The sequence below is a fragment of the Diabrotica virgifera genome, chromosome 1 (assembly GCF_917563875.1).
Source record: "Diabrotica virgifera virgifera chromosome 1, PGI_DIABVI_V3a".
Taxonomy (NCBI): domain Eukaryota; kingdom Metazoa; phylum Arthropoda; class Insecta; order Coleoptera; family Chrysomelidae; genus Diabrotica; species Diabrotica virgifera.
In genome coordinates this window covers 190,773,229-190,792,771 of record NC_065443.1, presented here as the reverse complement: position 1 = coordinate 190,792,771, position 19,543 = coordinate 190,773,229, and the positions used below count along the sequence as shown (strand labels likewise).

At 32.3% G+C, this 19,543-nt stretch overlaps 1 protein-coding gene across 1 annotated transcript in view; it reads right to left on the bottom strand.

Annotated features, from left to right (window-relative positions):
* Positions 1-846: 846 nt before the first annotated feature.
* LOC126878992 (probable ribosome production factor 1) overlaps positions 847-19,543 on the bottom strand; it is a 40,886-nt gene continuing 22,189 nt past the window's right edge. Inside the window, exons 2-4 of the mRNA XM_050641871.1 lie at positions 16,296-16,520; positions 4,563-4,981; positions 847-1,078 (exon numbers count right to left, since the gene is read on the bottom strand). Coding sequence (XP_050497828.1) covers positions 901-1,078; positions 4,563-4,981; positions 16,296-16,520 — 822 coding nt within the window. The 3' untranslated portion in view covers positions 847-900. The remainder of the gene's footprint in view (positions 1,079-4,562; positions 4,982-16,295; positions 16,521-19,543) is intronic.

The following is a 19,543-nucleotide window of genomic DNA, read 5'->3' as shown; positions in this document are numbered from 1 at the left end:
TGATATACGATTCTACTAATTTTGAATCATCTTTATTTACATTCATATCATATTTTGAGTGGCTTATAAACAGTACTTACGTTTTCAACTCTAAAACCGAAGTGCGATGTCAAATTTCTCATCTTTAGTACTATCCTTGGGTTATAAGCTTTCATTCGACACCTCATTTGTCATTCTATCTATATTAATAACGGAGGAGTTGTATTCGCGGACGGAAGGACAGACAGTCATGAAACCGGAAGTATAATATATTTGTTCTCGTCTTGCGAAGGCGCGTCGAATAATATATCACTTGTACTATTCCGGTGACTTTAAAACAGTACTTCCGGTCGCATTTCCAAAACCGGAAGTCATAGGTCAAATTTCTCACCTTTAGTACCATACTTGGATTAGGTATAAGCTTTCATTCGACACCTCATTTGTCATTCTACCTGGTATAGTGACGGAGGAGTTATATTCGCGGTAGACGGACAGACAGCCTAGGTCAAATTTCTCACCTTTTGTACCATTCTTGGATTATAAGCTTTCATTCGACACCTCATTTGTCACTCTACCTGGTATAGTTACGGAGGAATTATATCCGCGGTCGGACGGACAGACAGCCTAGGTCAAATTTCTCACCTTTAGTATCATCCTTGAATTATAAGCTTTCACTTGACACTTCACTTGTCATTCTACCTGGTATAGTGACGGAGGAGTTGTGTTCACGGACAGACAGACGGACGGGGATAACTCAACGTTTTCACATTTTTTCAAACTTGGTGAAAGCAAAAAACTCACCTCATTCATTAAACTCATTAGAACTAAAATCAAAATTTATATCCATAATAATCTAATATTAAAACGTTTGTATAAAAGAAACTATGATATATATTTATTATGACATAAATATAACGAATATTACAAATTGAACTTCCTTCTGCTGGTTTCCATGGAATGTCGTCTTCCATCAATTATCCATTCGTATTTTCCATATTTACTATCAAAAGTTCCTCTCTGTAACGATTTCAGTTTTAAAGTGAATCTTGGCCCTAATTCCTTTAGCCTACATTTTTTTCCATTCGCATCAAATCCATACCTATAAAAAAATAACAAAAACTATCATTATCATAGAATTTTTCTATTTTTATTTACAAAATATTTAGAATAGTGTTGGGCTAATCCGTACTCCTGTTGTACTCCACGGACAACTCCATATATGTGTATATACTCCAAATAAGTACTCCATATTACCAAAGTGTTATGTCTGCCGTCGAGTCCTGCTCTGCAGCAGTTTACATTGTACATCATTGTACTTATTATATAGAAAAGTTCGGTTTTTTTGTAATGTCTAATGAAAGAGACATAATAGTAGGGGAGGAAAGTATGCCAAATTTGCAGTTACTCGAGCGTTATGGAAACCTATATACATCAAAATGGTGCTATGAAAATTTCGCTAGACTGGCATTTACAAATAATCAATAACAGTAGAGGAAGTAGACAAGGCGATACAATTTTACCAGACCTATTTATTCTGGAATTGGAAGATATCTATCTCTTGCTATTTTGACCACACGAGTCTCCCCCATTCTGCTTATATGAGCAGTGTTCGCGCTGTACAAATCGAACGAATTAAGTGCGTTCGCGGGTGCCTGTCGGCAACAAGTCGGCGACAAATTAGCAGCAAAACGCATGCGCACTTTAAAATGATATAAATAATATCGCTAATAGATAAATATACAAGGTATATTTACCTATTATAATTTAAAATTAGTTATTAATATTAATTAAAAGTAAATATACCTTCTTTATTTACCTATTAACGATATTATTTATATTAAATTAGGTTAGAAATTGTCGGCGACAATTTGTCAACTGTACCCGCGAACGCACCTTCGAGTAAGTTCGGGATTAGTTTCCAATGCGCAGGCGTCAACGTAAACTTATCCTGGACATGCTCAGGATTTTTCGCTCCGCGAACAATTTTCGGATTCGTAATGTAATGACGGGTTGCATACATTAAGGTTAGAGCTTTTGACAAGAGTAATGACAACTTTTGTTGTCCCTTTCTTATTTCGAAAGCAATGTCAAAAAAAATGCAAATGCAACAAATTTGTATGTCAACGTCAACAAAGAGAAAGAGAATAAAAGCAACAGGGAAAGGATTAACTTTCTTTTCAATGCCTTTCTTAGAAGTTAGAAATTTGATTAGCGTCTTTCTTTATTATTTCCACATTATTTCGATAATTTGGTATTTCCACGCCGAAATCCGGCTTACATCTTTGTAGAGAGTAAAAGATTGTTATGTATTACTTGGAAATGGCAGCTTGATATTTAGATATAAAAATTACCTTTAACTTCCTGGGGGTTGAACATTATCTGAAGGAAGGAATAATTTAGGAAAGCAATCATTTCCAATTTTGATATATATCTATTGAATTTGATAGGTTGTGGCATTGTGTTGTGGTTTATTACACCACAAAAATAATAAAATATAACAAGACACAAGAAATAGTTTCAGAATAAGTTTGATGTGTTGTTTATGTTTCATTATATTCAATAAGAGACTAATTTAACGCATAAATTAAACTGAAAAATAAACCACAAGAATATGTAGGTACTTATAAGCTCATTTAGATAGAAGAAATTAAGTTAAAACATACTACCGCAATAGATAATTATCGAATATCGAATGAAAATAATACTAGAAAAGGTAGCTACTTATTTATAAACATACTAATGGAAAACATTGACAAACACAACTAAAAAAGCTTTAATATAAAAAATATTAAAATTTGTTTGAAGAATATTTAAATGATACAACACAATGATACATAATTTCAAAACTTTAAAAACCAGAATCTGCATCTACCTACAAGTTGTTTAACAAAACAATATTTTAGGTTAAGAATTGGAAGGAGTAAGAACAGAATGTCAAGAAATTCTTCCCAAACAATTTGTGCGCCTGTGCGAACTTAAAATCCGAAACACAATCCTCGAACGTCGAGAGCGTATCCCGGACACTTTCACGATATTTTTTCTGTACTGCGCGAACACCGATTTAAAAATCCGGAGGGTGTTCAGAGGGAAAGATTTGACCTCCGCGAACGCTCAATTTTGTAATGCGCAGGCGTTCTCCCTCTGGGTATACCCAGGATGTCCTGCGCGATCAAAGCTATGGTTATTCCATTCTTTTTTTTATTTAGTGTCCATTCCTTTATACACTGGTAGTTACACTTTCTTCTGATGTCTTCACATCTCTTTCAATCTCTCATTTTTTTTTCGTGTAATTCTTCTGAGTATTCACATCTCTGTCGTTTCCAGTAGTTTTTGGGTTGTGGCTGGGCCGGGTCTTGTTTCTGATGCATATGGCATAATGTGTCTTACACTGGCTTTATAAATTCTTGACTTCATCTCAGTGTTAATATGTCGGTCTTGCCATATAGTGTTATTAAGGCATTAAATTATTAAGTGTTATGTAAAATTAATAAAATGATAAATTTGGCTCAAGTTGCCGTCAGTCTTCTCGTTAATTTGAGAATTGACACATTTCTAGAAATTGTCTGTAAGAGGAAATTTTTTCCCTATGTAAAATCTTTACACCAGAAAAATCAATTTTATATTTGAAGAATACAAGGGAAAAACAAGGAATGTCAGATTTTATACATATTGAGATAAACGCCAATAAAGGTTTAATTCTTGTGATATGTAAAAAATACTTGGCAGATTTGTTTCATTTTCATAGATATTATTTAATTTTATATTACTTCAATCCCGATATATTACAATTTTTAAGTAACATGAGCAAAATCCCAATTTTTGACATAATATCAATACAGACAAAGAAAAAAGATCAAAAACAAGAAATGTCACTTTATTATTATGAATCTATATTAGAAAACAAGTCTAGCAATTATTATTTATATGATAAACTATGAAAGTATTCTTACTTTAAAGCATAATTCTTTTTACTACATAAAAAAACCGAAATAATCGCGGCATTACCGGCAGCTACACGTGGGATACTGCTGACATTCCTTGTTTTTGTTCGGTAGCGCGTAGACAATCCTTGTTCGCTTGTTCTTTGCTTGTATACAAATTTTTAGAAAATTTATACAGACTGACCTTCCTGGTTATTGTCCTGAATCGATAAGCCAGTCGACAGTCCTCAGTTTTTGGTACCACATGGCGAGAAAAGCCAAAATTCATAAAAAAGTGACAATCCTTGTTTTCCCCCTGTACTCTTCATATAGTATTTATCAATTTTATATTTAGTACTGGTGGCTACTAAGACAAGATGCACGAATGTTTTGACTTATTCTATGTCACTTCTATGAAGAAGTCGTACTTCTCATAGAAGTGATATTCTTTTTTAAGATTTAGTTTAAATTACTGTAGAATTTTTACTATATATTAATTGGAGTTAAAAATTAAGTCAAACTAACGATTTTTATATGTTTTGAGAATTCACACACATATAAGATTTGACATCAAAAATGTCTACATTTTTAAAACTATTCTGAAAACTATTTGCCAAGTTGCCAGCATTTGAATCATAATTGCATAAATTAAATGGCTCTTACCTGTAGTGTCTAAAAAATATAAAGTCTCTTTGATTATGGAAAGTTACAGCTCTTTGTCCTTCAAATTCTGGGTCATAGTGAAATAAGGCTCCCAACATTCTACCTACAGTTAGACCTAACCTTGTGGAGAAATTATTTAAAACTACCTCAGGACGATGTGCAGTTATATCTCTATGATTTTTTCTAAGCTCTGTTGTTATTCTAACATTACTGACTCTAAAATGAGCTGTGGGTCCATCGGGTAAATGAATAAGTAAGAGACCATCAGGTTCTTTTTTATGCTCATTAACAATTAGAATATCAGTATATCCTTTTTGCGTAGCACTTTTTACCATTTTCTTAACTCCTGATCTGTTTCTATAGAGAGAAACTGAATTTGGGATAATTCTTGTAAGTTCTCTACCAAATATTCTTGTTTTCTAAAACATATAATTAATAATAAAATATTCGTTTTAATGCCGTTTTCTCATTGCCAATAACAATATTCCTGCATAATACCGGTTTGCAGATATGTGCACATATTAGCCACGTATATTATATCGATATAAAAATCCACGAGGAAAAAGTGTTCCTGTAGTTGGCTGTATACCATATATTACAAAAACGATAATATCCTTTAGAAAAGGTATATTTGTTAAAATCCCTGAAAAGGCCTACATCACAGAACTAGTTTTCGATCGGATGACCGATCATCATCATCAGTGCTTGCCTAAAATATGTATAACCTGATAAGATAATGCAAAGTATTTAAAATTTTGACTACGGTTTTAAAAAGTTATAGGTTATACTCACGTGACTTGTTCACATGATGACTATATGGTAGCAAGTGGCAGTGACAGCCGAAATTCCGAATGATGACATGACAGAAATGACAGTTCCACAGGAAGTTCAAATTTCTCTGTTAGTTATGCAAAATCTATTGTAAAGCTTGTTAAATTGAGAACAGCAACTACAATCACTCCACTGTGATAAATAATCAATTAAAATGAAAATAAACTTGATGTTATAGTTAGAATGTTTTCAATGAGGGTGGTAGGCAAACTACATTACGCATGAATCGAAACTGTGAAATCGATATTGAACCCTCTTGTGATAACACCTGGGGTTTAGAAAAGCAATTTTATGTGAATTCATGTTATTGATTTTATTTAAATAGTTGGTAGTTGTTGGAGTTTGTGTGAGTTCAAGAAAAGATCACAGTAGGGGTGACAGAAGTGTAAATATGTCTCAATAATCTAGTGAGGATATATAAAACAAGCTCAGACTTAGGCGAATAATTCCCAAGGACCCCGCAGGCTACCCGGAACCCTAAAAGATGTAGTTAACAGTAGGAGGATGAGAGGGTGAGAATGTACGATGTGAATGAGATAATTAATGAGAATGGGACATGAACGGGGCCCAGAAACAAAAGTGAGACTTTTTAATTTGGTTTTAGTATGAATGTTATCCAGTGGTATGTTATGGTGATGGCAGATTGAATAGATGGGGTGAAAATAGATATAGAGATAGTATATAGATGAAAATTTGGATATGGAGATGTATGTGGATGATATCAGATGATAATTTATATGTATATCACTGGATAAATGATAATGGTTTGATGGATGAAGATGACAAGATCATTGTGGATTGTACCAAATCAATTATAAGTGTGACTGTAAGAATGTGTAGGAAGTAATAAAAGGGGTGGAAAGTAATATTGTAATTAAGAAAAAGAGTTAAGAAAAAAAAATTGTCGGTGAAGTGGTTGGAAGTCCCGGTGGAACGAAACATGGCCGTTGACACAGTTAGGATTTTTTTGTTTTTCTTTGATTATTTCTAGGTCCTCGTACAAGTCCAATTTTAAGAAGTCTTTCTGTGGGATGTTGTGAAGTAGAGAGACATCATCTGGGATATTCAAAGTATGATTTTTATGTTTAAGATGTGAAAAGGTAGAGGTGTTCTCTCTTTTGGTATGTTCAAGAGAGCGAGAAGCAAGTGATCTACAAGTTGTTCCTATGTATGTAGCATCACAGCCAGAACATTGTAGTTTATAAACACCACTACGATTCATGTATACTCCATCTAATTTACTTACCGTTGCACGTCATCCGCGTCATAGCCCGTGACGTCACATGATACCAACACGAAATATTTAGACGGTAGGTGTGTTCTTTTTTAGAATCGCTTTGCCGAGTACACTGGCATTACAGCCACTAGACATATTTTATTATATACGCCTAGAAATAATATTTAAAGATTTCTATTAATCTTAACTTAAAGAAATACACAATAATATGTTTCATTTAATTTGTATAAATGGATCATAAAGCGTTTTTATGAAGCACATTTGTTCGGAATACACTGTAACTATAATTCAACGAAGGTGATATTTTGGCATAAATTGGTAACATTTATTTGACAGTTGCGGTGATGACACTTCATATTTGTTTATATTCTTTACTATAAGTATTTGTTTCATTATATTTACTGTTTTTATTATGTACTTTAACGTAAGATTATAACTTAATTCTTGTTTTCTATTTCTAAAGTTTTTATTTATTTACATTGAATATTAATTTGTTTTGCTGTATAATCCACTTCCGCAAAAATTGTGTGATGTATTTGATTTAAAATGAATTCCAGAATTTTTTGTAATTGGGCAACAATGTCAACTTAGATCTCTAACGTAGATAATGACGTGCACCGGTAAGTAAATTAGACGGACTGTAGTTAATACTACCTTTGGAGTTGGATAGAGATTGTCCTAAGTTGTTGAATACTTTAAAAGAAATTTGAATGTTATCTACTGATCTTTTGATAATATTTGAGATATGACCCAGATAGTCTATCTTGGTGGAATGGTATCGAAGCATAAGTTGGTTTGGTTGTCAAATCCCTAGGGAACGCAACATGTCTTAAGACCTTAAGCTGTCTTTTATGAATGAGCTTGTTTATGATGTGGGGATCGTAACCGTTATTGAAGGCTATTTTTAATGAAGTATATTTAATTCTTTCTTCTTCTTCTAGTTGGATTGTGATAACGGGATGGTTTCAAGACGGTGTACAGTCCGTCTAATTTACTTACCGTTGCACGTCATTATCTACTTTAGATATCTAAGTGGACATTGTTGCCCAATTACAAAAAATTCTTGAATTCATTTTAAATCAAATACATCACACAATTTTTGCGGAAGTGGATTATATAGCAAAACAAATTAATATTCAATGTAAATAAATAAAAACTTTAGAAATAGAAAACAAGAATTAAGTTATAATCGTGCGTTAAAATACATAATAAAAACAGTAAATATAATGAAACAAATACTTATAGTAAAGAATATAAACAAATATGAAGTGTCATCCCCGCAACTGTCAAATAAATGTTACCAATTTATGCCAAAATATCACCTTCGTTCAATTATACTTACAGTGTATTCCGAACAAATGTGCTTCATAAAAACGCTTTGAAACGCATAAAAAAAATTTATACAAATTAAATGAAACATATTATTGTGTATTTCTTTAATTTAACATTAATAGAAATCTTTAAATATTATTTCTACGCGTATACAGGGTGTAACAAAAATACAGGTCATAAATTAAACCACATATTCTGGGACCAAAAATAGTTCGAATGAACCTAACTTACCTTAGTACAAATATGCACATAAAAGAAGTTACAGCCCTTTGAAGTTACAAAATGAAAATCGAATTTTTTGAATATATCGAAAATTATTAGAGGTTTTTTGTTGAAAATGGACATGTGGCATTCGTATGGCAGAAGCATCTTAAAGAAAACTTATAGTGAAATTTGTGCACCACATAAAAATTTTATGGGGGTTTTGTTCCCTTAAACCCCCCCAAACTTTTGTGGCCGTTCCAAATAAATTATTATTGTGGTGCCATTAGTTAAATTCAATATTTTTAAAACTTTTTTGCCTCTTAATATTTTTTCGATAAGGCAGTTTTTATCGAGTTGCGGCTTCTTTTTTAATATGTTTACATAAAAATTTTATGAGGGTTTTGTTCCTTTAAACCCCCCAAATGTTTGTGTACGTTCCAATTAAACTATTACTGCGGTACCATTAGTTAAACACTGTGTTTTTAAAACTTCTTTGCCTCTTTGTATTCTTTTGATAAAGCATCTTTTATCGAGATGTGGCTTCTTTTTTAATATGGTTCAAAGTATACTTAAAAATGTAAATCATAAATAAATTTTCATATTATTCCAAGTCTCCATAACCGTACTTTACCATATACAAATATGTGGTGGATTTGACAAATATTTAAATATCTCGATAAAAACTGACTTTTGAAAAAAGTACTAAGAGACAAAAAAGTTTTTAAAAACTTGTTTTTAACTAATGGCTCTACAATAATAATTAAATTGGAACGTACACAAAAGTTTGGGGGGGTTTAAAGGAACCAGACCCCCATAAAATTTTTATGGGTTGTCCAAATTTCATTATAATTTTTTCTTGAAATACTACTGCCATAAGAATACCAAATCTCCATTTTCAATAAAAAATATCTAATAGTTTTCGATATATTGGAAAAAATCGATTTTCATTTTGTAACTTCAACGGGCTGTAACTTTTTTTCCGTGCACATTTGTACTAAGGTAAGTTAGGTTCAATCGAACTATTTTTGGTCCCAGAATATGCGATTAAATTTATGACCTGTATTTTTGTTACACCCTGTATAATAAAATAAGTCTAGTGGCTGTAATGCCAGTGTACTCGGCAAAGTGATTCTAAAACAGAACACACCTACCGCCTAAATATTTCGTGTTGGTATCATGTGACGTCACGGGCTATGACGCGGATGACGTGCAATGGTAAGTAAATTAGATGGAGTATATGTAACTATGAAAGGCAGCAAGTTTGTGAGACATAGGGTGGTTAGAAGATAATGGTATGACATGGTCGGTCTGTGTTGGTTTCCTATAGATACTGAAATCGAAGTAGTCATTTAATCTGGTAATAGTGAGGTAGAGAAAATTTATTGATTAGGATGATTCTTATTCCATGGTGAATTTAATATTCAGGTGGATTTGATTGATTTTAAAAAGTAATAGATCAGCTGTATTTGAGTTACCTGAGATGATGAGTAAACAATCATCAACATAACGATACCAATGGAGAATTTCAGGATTTTTCATGATATGTACGGATCCTAAATGATCCATAAAAAGTCAGCTAGGAGAGGCGATAAGCGGAGCCTATCTTCTAGCATCAAAAGTAACCCATGGCTAAGCCATCAGGTTGTCTATAATATTTATTGTTGAATACAAAGAAGTCTTGAGCTAGACAAAATTTGAGTAATTGAATAATTGAATTGGTGGTAAATCTGGTAATAGAACTTGCTCTTACAAGAGAATGTACCAGATTAATAGTTTCTTGTTTTGGGACTGAAGTAAAAAGATTGTCAAAAGAAACATCAAATAGCATGGTAATGTTTGGACGCAGCTGGATTTGTTGTAGATTGTTGACAAGGTGACTTGTGTTTTTGACTGAGAATCGAGGGGTGAAGTTCGTCATGTTGTTAATAAGATTGAGTATAAATTTTGAAAGAATGGAAACAGGAGTGTTTATGAAGCTAACAACTGGACGAATGGGGATTCCCTCTTTATGTATCTTAGGTAAACCATAGAGTCTGGGTGTTAGAGGAATACTAGATATTTTATAGTAAGGTGCAAATTGTTCAGAAAAAATTTTGTAAACGGTTTGAGGTTATCTTTGAGTTTGTTAATGAATTTTTGGGAAGGATCTTCTGGAAATGACACGAAATTATTATTAGAAAGAAAAGTAGTGACTTTGTCAATATAAAGAGTTTGAACTTTGAAAGAGTAGAATAACCAGACAATTGCCTTTATCTGCCTTGCTAATTATTAGATTATTAGATTTGACTTTATTTTTAATAGATTTAAGGGTTTTAAGATGATTTGACGTTTCTTGCATGAACATTGAGGAAAGCTGGAATTCAGAAATAATGTGTTCTGAGAAAAGGCAGATACATTAATAGAAGAGGCATTGTTGGAAGTATTTAATGACAAATTATTAGTGGTGGAATTATAAGAAAGTGTAGAAGAAGAGATGTATTTATGTTTGAATTTATTTATACTACATATTAAAACAGGAGTTTCTAATAGAATTTTTGAATGACTCTGAAGGTCCTTTTCGGAAACATTTCTCGGAATGGAGTATTTGAGACCTAGATGTAATAAATCTAATTCATTTTTGTCAAAGATAACCGACGATAGATTTTTAAGTCTGGGGTGAAAAGTAAAGTTAGAAAATTTAGTGTTGTTGTTACTGTTTTGATTAGATAAATGAGATTTTTTTTTCGGAATAAATTGTTGAGTTTAGAGTTTAGTGTATTGAATTTAATAAAGGTTACCCTGTCTAACCTGTCCGGAACATAATTCAGAAAGTTACCCAAATTATCAAAGCCTAAAGATATACATATACATATAGATATAGATAGATATAGATAAGTAAACTATAACTTTTTAAAACCGTAGTCAAAATTTTAAATACTTTGCATTATCTTATCAGATTATACACATTTTAGGTAATCACTGATGATGATCGGTCATCCGATCGAAAACTAGTTCTGTGATGTAGCATTTTAGGGATTTTAACAAATATACCTTTTATAAAGGATTATACCGATACACTTTTTCCTATACTTATATTATGTAGGTATCCTGATATCTTCATTCGATATATCATAATATATGATACGATATATCAATGTATAATTTGTTTTTGACATTACTAGACTTTGACATCAGCTATCACTACAAAGTAATTCTATAACAATATCATAATAGATATGTACCTACCTACAATATATCAGTGATTGAGAAAGTATTGTGTAGTAACAGAATAATGTTGAAACTTTTCACGGTTTTTACTCTAAATTTTAAATATCCGCTTGGATTGACAAGAAATTTGGCACACACATAGGTAACATGTCAAAGAAGAAAAGTGATATCGTGCTGATGTGTGCTTTTGCCCTGGCGGTGAATTTCACCCCTTCTTTGGGGTGAAGAAATATACGTTTAAAATAAGTCCGGAAATGGATAAACTGACTAATCCTAAGCAACTTTTGTTCTATACTTAGCATTTTTTCACTAAGTTAATATACTTTTCAAGTTATTGCGAGTAAATAAAATATGTTAATTTTTCTACCAAATAAACAGTTTTTAGGCAGTTTTTTGAAAATAACCCAAAAAGGAAATATTTTATCGGAAAAAACATTCTCAGCAGAAATATAGCTTCTAAAACAGTGTATCTATGAAATCTCTAGAACCCGAGAAGCAAAGTAAAGCATTACAACTTTTTTAAAGTGTTTAAAAATATATTTATTTTTGTTTTTTTAAAAAATTCTAGCATCAAAAGTAAGCAAGTTCGCTCAAAATAAAGTTGATTTCTTTTTTTGGTAAAAAAAAACTCACGAAAATCTCCCCCTAATTAGCAAATTGAATAAAATTAATCGTTACCGCTTTGCACGTTGCTTTACTTATGTATTATTTATATGATCTGTAAGTTTTATCGGTTCAAAGGGCATTTATTTTTTTAAATTTATTGATGTTAAAGTAAAAATTGTTAAAGTGTTAATTTTGATAAAAATGCCTTTTTTTAAATAACTTAAAATTTGTTAGTGACAGCAAAAATAACAAACAGCAAAAATATATGTAGGTATTGCTTTTCTGAATATTTTGGATTTTTTTGTTTTTATGTAAGACAAAAATTGGTTAAGATAGGTATAGTTGTTCAAAAGTTGCATACCCTCGTGATGATTGACTTGTTCAAGCCCTTTCAGTTAGCCCCCGTAAAAAATAAGCACTTTGAACCGATGAAACTTACAGATCATATAAACAATCCATTTACGAGTAAAGCAACTTGTTAAGTGGTAACCATTAATTTCATTTTGAGATGCTAATTAGGGGGTGATCTTCACGATTTTTTTACCAAAAAATGGGACTCCAAAATGGGATTTACCAAAACATTGGAACTTTATTTTGAGCGTAACTTGTTTACTTTTGAAGCTAGAAAATTAATTTATAAAACAAAAATAAAGCTTTTTTGTACACTTGTAAAACAGTTGTAATGAGTTTTCCCCAAAAAGTTCTTCATTTTTGGTCATTTCACGTTGAAATATTTTGTTTGGAATTTGACGAATTTGAACCTATTTCTCATTAGCTATAACTCTGCTTCCACTTGGAATAGAGACCTAATTGTACACCATTTTTTTCACTTTTTTACAGGCTATATTTTTGCTAAAAACGTTTTTTCGACAAAATACTTTTTGAGTTATTTGCGAAAAACCGTCTAAAAACGTGGTTATTTTGTTGAAAAATGAACGTATTCACTAGCAAGTAACTCGAAAAGGATTAACTTAATGAAAAAATTCTATCGAAGAAAAGTTCCTACTTCAAATTAGTCAGTTTTTCCATTTCCGGACTTATTTTGGACCCCCAGGGCACATCGGCACAATATCACTTTTTTTCTTTGACTTGTTAACTATGTGTATGCCAAATTTCCACTGGCGAAGCGTCCATGTAACCACTGTTACCATTGGTAACAGTTAAAAATCTTGCAAATAAATATTTTATGACTACTATAAAATAATTCCATTTATATTTTTTACCAACCGAAATATTTGTTAATACGTAGTACCTACCTAATTCAGTAAATAGCCAACTAGACGCACGAAAATATTGGCGAGATTACATGTGAATACATTTGATTCCGTTGCACGTTATTATACTCCGTTACCACTTCTAGTTCTGGTAACGAAAGATGATTCTCGCTATCGCTCGGAACTGAAAATTTTGAAGGAATGACGGCTCCAGAGAGCCGAGAGAATGAAGGGCACGCTGTGTATATCAGTACTGTAACCATTTTACAATGTGGTAACGTTAGTTTAGTAGCTATTCGTGCATTTGAACATGGAAGAATGTTGCTGCGTAATCGATCAACTACTTGAAAAGTCATTATCCTTGTATATTTTTTTATATATATAATTTTGAAGAAAAAAATGAAATTATTGAAAATAGAAGATTTAAAATATAAACACTAGTTTTCAAAATATGTTCTGTTTCCTACTTGTTTATTTTTGATGTTAATTTTATTGTAGAATAATCTGTTTAGTTTGTTTATTATTTATTGTTATACCTATTCTATTACATGCATATAATACATGTATACATAATTACATGCATATAATTTGGGAATAGTGATTTGTTTAATTTTATCCCACAGGATTGAAAACAAAAACTTATATTTTAGAGGTTTAAAATAATTTTTATCTACTTTATGTCATATTATGTATAAGTTTTTAGTTTGTGAAAACTGTCATTATAGATAGCAGTGCGTGAAGGGTTTAAAGTGTGCGTGAAGTAACAATGTATTTTAAATGGGATTTACTTTTTCGCACACTTTCAATGGGTTTTTTGGCACACTTTCATATAATCAAGTATCCTTAATTTTCCGTTGTCATGGTGATGACAATATGAGCAATGACTTACAATAGGGTGACCAAACGTCCCGAAAAAATGTGACTTTCCCGTTTTTTAACGATTTGTCCCGGTGTCCCGAAAAAGTCTCTAGGGACGCCTAAATGTCCCGTATTTGCGTTAGGTTGATTTTATGTATCTGACTTTTGTCTCTTATTTTTTTCTTCAATTTCAATTGTTTCTTCAATTTCGGCATTTGTTTTCATTATTATTTCTCCCTCTCTTATTACATTGTGGTCTAGTATTGTTCTCATTATTGTTCGTTCAAATTTCGGAATGCTATATGTTCCTCTTTCTTATTAATCGTCGTTGTTTCCATCCCATATGTATCAACAGGTCTAATTAAGGTATTATATTGGTTCATATTATACTTGTCTTGTTTCTCAACAGATTTCTAATCATTCATATGTTTTTCTGCCTTTCAGAATTCTTTCCTCTGTTCTCTCTTTTCCGGTTTTCCATATTGTTACTCCCAAGTAGCTAAAGGTAGATACAAGTTCCTCCTTATGATTACTTTCAATGTCAGATTAAATAATAATGTCGAGGAGACAGGGTCACCTTATATCACTCATTTATTTACATTTATCTCCTTAGAAGTTGTTCGTTGAAACTGATCCTTGCTTTGGTGTTCTTTAGGCTTACTGTTAGCATAATTTGTCTTAATATTTCTGGGATTCCAACATTCTCTAGCTCCTCCATCATTTTCGTCCGATTGATTATATCAAAAGCGCTTTTGAAATCTATGAATATTCGGGGAATTTCTCTGTTGTGTTCTCTAGATTTTTGAATTATTTGTTTCACTGTATGTGTGAAATTAATCATCGACCTCCTTGGTCTGAATCCATTCTGGTATTCTCCTAATATTCGTTCAGCGCTTTATTTAAGTCTCATGTTTAGTATGTTTGCTAGAATGTTATATGTGGTGTTTAATAAAGTTATTGCTCTTTAATTCTCGCACTCCTCTCGATCTCCTTTTTTTCTCATATATTATAGGTACTATAATACCTGTGTTCCAATCGTCTCGTAGTCAGTTTTGTCCATAATTTGTTGTATTAGTTGGTTTATTTCTTTATGTAATTCTCTTCCTCCGCATTTTATTAATTCCACTGCTTTTTCATCTCCTCCTGCTGATTTTCCGATTCCTAGGTTTTTAATATTTGTTTTTGTACTTCTTCTGCTGTGAAAATTTCGACTTCGTCGTTATCTTCTACGGTTTTATTTCTTCATCGCAGTGTGTTTCCTTCTTCATAGTGAATAGCATTTTTTCGATAATATTCTTCCCATATTTTGCTGATCTGTTTCTCTTTAAATACGGTTTCTCCTTTTTGGTTTTTTAGTCCTCTTGTTTTGCTTGATTTAATGCTGGGCTTATTTTTTGTTGCTCTGACTTTTTTGTAAAATTGCTTTATTTGCTGTTCAGTTAACAACTGTTTTGTTCTGACGGATTGTTGATCCATGATATTATGGCTGAGTTTTTTAGTTTGTTTCGCAGTCTTGATCGTACGTAAATTACATATTCAAAGGTAAATTGAAAAGGATTTGTAGGTCCCAAATTAGCTAAAAGACCATGTTTCATTCTGCCTGTTTGGATATAGCCCCAAACCCTCCTTGGCAGTGGCGCACCCGGAGAGGGGACTTGGGGGGTTAAACCCCCTTTCCCCCAGGGCATATGAAAAATATATAAAAAAAGTAGGAAAATGTAACAAACAATACAAATCTTTCACAAACAATACAAAAAAATAAGCCAACCCCCCTCCCCAGAGAAAAATTCTACGCTACTGCTCCTTGGATGTGTCCCGTTTTTTCAAGTTTGATCTGGTCACCCTAACTTACAACAAAATTTTTGACAGTTTTGTGGTTTGAAAGTAGTTAGGATTTTTAAATGTCAAATATTCAATATTGTATGAAACTGTGCGTGAAGTACTTTTTGCGAACTTACGCGATGTATAGCACTCGCTCCGTTGTCGCTCGTGCTCTAAATATCGCGTGCGTTCGCAAAAAGCATACTTCACGAACTATTTCATAAATAACTATTTTTCAATAAGATTTTTTTACATCTAGTTTTGGTAACACTTTAGAAAAAGTCACGCTTCGCCACTGCAAATTTCGTGTCAATCCAAGCGGTTCTTTAAAATTTAGAGGTTTTGCAATATTTTACCGTTAAAGAATGTACTATTATAAAGCTTTTATATTTTCATATTTCAGATTAGTTTTCTCAAACTTACTTTCATGGGATTGTCAGCATATGTAATTAATACTTTAGGTTCATATGATTGCTTATAAAACTCACTAAACTCATCCTCCTCCAAATCATCACGAACAAGTTCATTTTCAGCATCGTTTAAATCCGTAATTGTGGTTTCATCTTTTTCTCTTAGACTTTCAATTGTATGTGGAACTTTTTTGGGTTGACCTTCTTTGTCTCTTGCTTTCTTTGCCTCCTTTTTAGCCTAAAAATGACCATGATGTAGTATCAGTATCTATAAAGTTTGTGTTGTTACATCATCTACATTATAACTTTATAACAACAAATCCTGCTCTTTGTTACAAATGGTATACCTGGTATGCAAAAGATAGAATCTAATATGATCTAACAAATGTGACAGTTTTAAGGATTTTAGCAATTGTAATAATAATCTCTTATGCCAATATACAAACAATTTTATACTAAAATGTTAAGGGGATGGGTACGTATTCTCGGCTGCAATGCTATTCAAATGGGGATTCATTTTTTTTCCAATACTGAGAAAACTAATAAGTAGGTATTTTTGAAAAATTTAAACGCATAATGAAAGATTACGTTATTAGCAAGGGCCGAAAGTCCCTGAGAACTACTATAATGTTTATTTTAATAAGTTACAGGGGTGAAAAACTAAGAGAAAATTTAGTGTGATTTTTAATTTCAAATATCTCATTCAAAATAAACTTTTTATTTATTATAAGGGACTTTCGGCCCTCGGTAATAATTAGTCGTTCATTCTGCGTTTAAATTTTTCAAAAATATTTATTGGTTTTTTCAGGATTCGAAAAAAATGAACACAATGTCCGTGGTAATATTTTCCAAATCTATCTTTGTCTTACAAGGCACTCAGTCGAATAGAATATTGTCAGCATATTGTCAGTCAGACAGTGACAATCAGTGACAATTTTAAATATTTGACATGGCATAGGGAATATTTTGAGTTATTGATTAAATAATATTGATATATAGTGTATTTGATAAATAATTGATTTAAGACGTGAACTTAATAAAAAGTTATTTATTGTGTATTATTTGTGGAAAATACAAGCAGAGAATACATCAGGATAATATATTCTGTGATCCAAGTATTTTGTTGTTAAAAATGTTCAAAATTGTAAGCGTTCCATAGTAACAATATATTATTAAAAAATCACTTTAATACTTTTCCTCTTTTCTCGATTGAGTATTAGTTTTTGTTGTACATATAAATTATTATAATCACTGAATACATAGTTAGTGAAAAAAATTATCAGTAGTAATTGCACAAGAGCTCTAAAATTATATATTAATTTTAGAGATCGAGTGCAATTTGTTGCGATTATTTCATGAATAAAACTGTTCAAAACCAAAATTTTATTGTAATTTATTTATGTAAGTACAAATTAGTACAATTAAACACACAGTTGTTATAAATATTAATTTGACTGTTGAAAGTCATCACTTTTATAATTTTTAAAACATTAATTGTCATTAATGTCACTGAATGTATTTTTTCGTGGCAACGAAGGGCATCTGACGTAATATACTTGACAACGGGAAATTATCAAAAATTATCGATTTAATTTAGATTTATGTAGCTTTCTATTGGTCAGAATGTCCTATGAATGAAATAATCAAATTTATTAACTGAATTAATAATGCAATTATACAAATAACAGTTATAAAAGAACATTCAAAAGCCATCTCTTTAAAGTTAATGATGACATTGTCAAGTAGACATTCTAGTAATGTTCACATATCCATACCAGTGTGAATTTTACTACACGTAATTTGCTGTGTAAAGACAGAAAAAGTAGGGATAGCCGTAAAATATTTGCGAATTATGTACCGATTACGATGGCCTTAAGGGATTTATGTTGCATATACAGTGCAGTGGCGGTCTCAAGGGGGGGGCGACGGGGGCGATCGCCCCCCCCAGAAACCTTAGTTTTCTGAAAAATTGAAAAGTTAATATACATATTAATCCGAAATGTGAGATCGAACTAATGCATTGCTATTATTGGACAAAATAATCTAACAGTGTGAAAACGTCCGTAGACAGATTATTTTAATAGCCTACGGTTAGTTTTGATATAACGTAACAACATCAAATACGGTACAGTGACGTTTCTGTAATGTTGTCGTTGAAGTCACACTGGCAGTGGCAACACTGTATAAATCACAGAGAATAGAACAAATCTTCTTCAGTCAGACGTTGCTTGCTAGCCTTGCTAGTTGCTACATATTGGCCGTGTATCAATGCCTGGCAAAGTCAAAGGGCTATAAGTGTCAGTTTGCTCAAGCGTTTTCTTTTCCATGTGCAACTACAAAAGACGACATCGACATGGTAAGTTTGTTTTAATTATGTCCTTAACTCATTCGTATTTATATCTTTAGCTGCCTTGGGTTTAACTTAAGGGTTTAAAAGAAAACCTGTAGTTTTGGTGTACCGTAGGCTATAGAGAATTATTCACAGGCCTACCGCTTAGGCTATTAACTCACAAACAAACGTAACATTTTAAGAAAACTGAGTGCCTTTTGAGGGTACGGAGTACAACGTATTATGTACAGCCTATCAAATTTACCTTCATTATTTTGTATTTATCGTAAAATATTGCGATTTGCATACTAAAAGAGGCAAGTAGATATTAGTATTCCAAGAATATCACAAGTGCAGAAGAATCGAGCCAACCACGCAACTAAAGACCCAGAGACATACTTTAGAGTATCAGTGTTCCTTCCCATTCTAGACTCTGTAATAGAAGACACAAAGTCTCGTTTTCCTGAAGAAACATTGGAGTTGTACAATCTTCACGTATGCATGCCTGAATACCTGATAACCAACTCTGTTCAGGACATGTCTGAAAAAAATTGAGTGTTTAGTAAGGAGGTACAGTGAACTTTTTGATGTCTCAAGTTGAAATGAAATGCTTATTGAAAGGTGAACTACAGCTTTGGGAAATGCAATGGAAAGACACGGACGAATTTCAAAAAACAGCGCTGGACGCGTTAGACAGTTGTAACAGAGATTGGTTCCCTACAGTCAGCAAGCTACTTCTAGTCTTAGCTACACTTCCCATCAGCAATGCTTCTGCAGAGCGTAGCTTTCAATCTCTAAAGAGAATAAAGTCGTGGCTAGAACACGGATGCGTCAAGACAGGTTGACTGGACTTGCTCTACTCCATGCCCATCGAGACATCCCTGTAGACCCAACGAAAGTTTTAGAACGATTCGCCAAAAGTGGCCGTCGAA